This window comes from Lactuca sativa, chromosome 1 (assembly GCF_002870075.4).
Source record: "Lactuca sativa cultivar Salinas chromosome 1, Lsat_Salinas_v11, whole genome shotgun sequence".
Lineage (NCBI taxonomy): Eukaryota > Viridiplantae > Streptophyta > Magnoliopsida > Asterales > Asteraceae > Lactuca > Lactuca sativa.
Genome location: NC_056623.2, coordinates 108744515 through 108747794, shown reverse-complemented (window position 1 = coordinate 108747794; position 3280 = coordinate 108744515). Strand labels below are relative to the sequence as shown.

The 3280-nt window shown below is 31.0% G+C and overlaps 1 protein-coding gene across 1 annotated transcript; it reads left to right on the top strand.

The window, feature by feature from the left end:
- The first annotated feature begins 1006 nt into the window (after positions 1-1006).
- Positions 1007-1582, top strand: LOC111921458 (uncharacterized). Its single transcript, XM_023917042.1, has one exon. The coding sequence runs from the start codon at positions 1007-1009 to the stop codon at positions 1580-1582; it is 576 nt and encodes a 191-aa protein (XP_023772810.1).
- The last annotated feature ends 1698 nt before the right edge of the window (positions 1583-3280 follow it).

Genomic DNA, 3280 nt, shown 5'->3' with positions numbered 1-3280 from the left:
CATGACTATATATATATACGACATAAAAAATTTTGTTGAATGTTCCTATGGATTATACTTGTGTACATCAAAACTATATGAGCAGTGAAATGCATTTAAACTTGCTACGTACTTATGTGCTTTTTGAATTGACCCAAATTACCCTTCGTGGGTCTTGAATGGCACTGCCCTCTAACATGACTATTAAATATCGACTAATGGCATTATATAAGGGGTACCCATCTCTATTTTTTTTTTCAAATTACCTACGTGGGATACTCACACATATCGATCTATTTTTTTACAATTGGTTAAGGTTTTTAATGCCTAACTTTTCCACTAGTTTAATTTGAATTTCATATGAAAGAAATTAAATATATATTAAACTTGAAGTTGTAGTGGAGTATTAATGTTTAGTCCTCATTTTTCATTGGGCTGCTATTGTTGTTTTGTCTTCGATGGGAAAATACAAAGAAATAGAATTATCAGATGTATTATTATACATTTTAGTTACGCAGCTACTTATGTTTTGTCTTTTAATAAGAAGATACAAAGAAAGAGCAGATTCATGGATTCAGTAGCAGCCCAATCGATCAAAATTGAAATTTAAATCATCACAAAATGTAATACTAAAATGAAGACAAAACAACAATACCAGCCAATTAAAAAATAATACAAAACGACAATACATCAAGGCCTAGGAAGTTGTTATATCTTCACATCTCCATGAACAAACGTATTGATATTATTTGCATGGAGGACCACATTGGAATGTAAAGGTCATAGCTCATTGTCACCTAGCATGCAAAATATGAACATACCACGTAATTAATGGAGGACACCATTCGAGGCTTCTTCCAACTTCAGTGGACCCTATTACAAGCTTCCTTGTAACTTCAATTGACTCAATTACAAGGTCTACGTACATGCACCTCGCGTGACAATTTCCTTATATAAACTCTTTGTTAGCGTTTGCATGTAAAATATATCAATATAGCAAGATTTCTTTTCTCAGAACCTAATAACCATGAGTCAAAATCTAAGTCTACCAGAAACTAAACTTGAAAACCCTAATTCTCCGCATAGAGATTGGTTAGACAAGTTCATAGAGTATAAACTCAGAGGCTCTTCTATCGAAATTAGGAATACCCTTCTTGTGGTGGTTATACTTATCACAACTGCAACATATCAAACCTCACTTAGTCCTCCTGGAGGACTTTGGGGGGACACAGGCAATAGTACTTTACCGCAACTCGCAGATGATGGTACTCCTACCATTAAACACCACTATGCTGGAGAAGCTATTATGGGTACCCACAGAAATCAAGCACCATATGCTGTATTTGTTATTACGAATTCCTTAGGGTTCTACATGTCAGTTTACATGATTTACATGCTCACTGTTGATTTCCCTTTGATGCGCGAATTGCAGATTTCAATGATTGTATTAATCGTAAACCATGCTAATTGCATCTTTGCAATTGTGCCATCTGATTACAAAATGCTTCGTATAACTTGCGTCGTGATATTTGGGATATTTGGGATATTAATTCTGCTCTTGGGGTTTAGATTTTTGGGTAGAAGATCAAAGTGGTTCAAATGAATACTCGAGCAGTAGTTCTATTCATTATGAATTTTATTCGTATCATGGTGTAGCCTTCAAATTGGTATACCAGCTGTTGTTTCCTTTTCCTATTGTAACATTCAAGCTTCTTGCTGGATTTTGCTTTCCCGTTAAAAAACATGTCATAACTATGTTTGCAGACAAATACAATAAATGAAAGATACTTCTTTAAAAAATATTCTCTTTGATCACATACATATGATATGGTGATATCATAATTCATATTATGGGTGATAAAAACCAAAATTTGAATAATGTGTGTTCAGATGTCTCTATCTCATATTCATTTTGGGCATTTGGGTCCACTTGTTAATGTGTTATTCATTTTCACAAAAGTCAATAGGCCAAATCATTTGTAATGGGCTGCAAAGCAACACTTCTCCTATGGATTTGATTTGATCAATCTAAATATTTTCTAAATATCTGGTATATTATATATTATTGTTCAAAACATAGACAACAAAGTTTATGTATATTTATAAGAATCTAGTAATACAAAAGCTAAAACATACTAATAAACAATCTGCTGGAAATATTCTAATGTAGAACCTTTATACCTACATAAAATGAAGGTATTGCATATTGCTTATCGAAAGAGACTTTCTAGCTCCATATATATCTCCTAGTGCATATCACTTAGTTTATTTCTAAATCAACCTAATTAATAATTAAGAATGTAAGTTTGCTTACATATCTCCTAGTTTATTTCTAAATCAAACTAATTAAAAATTAAGATTATAAGTTACAAATAAGAATGTTAACACACCATCGTCAAAGAACCCACCAAAATCCTAATCAAAATCATTATCTGGAAACTAATAAAAGTTAAAAATAAGAAATGAATATCTTGCAATGATTATAAACTTAAAAAACAAACAAAAAACAAAAAAAACAAGCGAACAAAAAAAAATAAACCATGATGTATAGCAATGTTAGGACAAAAGTAATCAACCACCAAATTGAACAAATTATAAATAGAATTTATATATAATGATTCACAATTCTAAAATCATACTCTTATGTTGATGTTTACAAAAGATTCATACGTACGAAAATAAGAACATTGAGGATTTCCTGATAGGGATCTATCTAGAGGATTTTCAGTCTAACGAAATTCTCCATGCTTCCTTGATTTCATAAAAAAATGAGAGAGAAAGAAAGTGAAATTTTTGTGTATACCTGATCAGCCATTAATATGCAAATTGATCATCTATTTATAGGCTGTTAAAAAACAGTAAAAACTGCTAACTACCAAACCTGTTCAAAACCGAATTTAACTACTAAATAACTATCAAACAATTAATTAACAATTAATAGATTTTATTAATTAATAAATCAATTTCTGAATGTGTATATAAAAATTAATTAATTAGTCAATAGGAGCCTAAGAGCCATAAGGCCCAAGACCATTCTTTTGACCATTAATTATATTTAATAGCAAGCTTCATCCAAGACTAATTTAATAGCCCAATACAACAATCCTAGCCTAAATTCCTTTGGTCTTACTTTATCCATTTTAGAATATGTAGAGACAAAGGCTTAAAAAGTTAATAAAGGTTCTTTTTTTCTCTTACCTGCGATAATGCTTTTATGCTCAAGCTAAGTCCCAACAATACCCTACATTTTCTATTCAAACTCTAACAATACCCTATATTTGAATGGAAAATATGAGAAGTT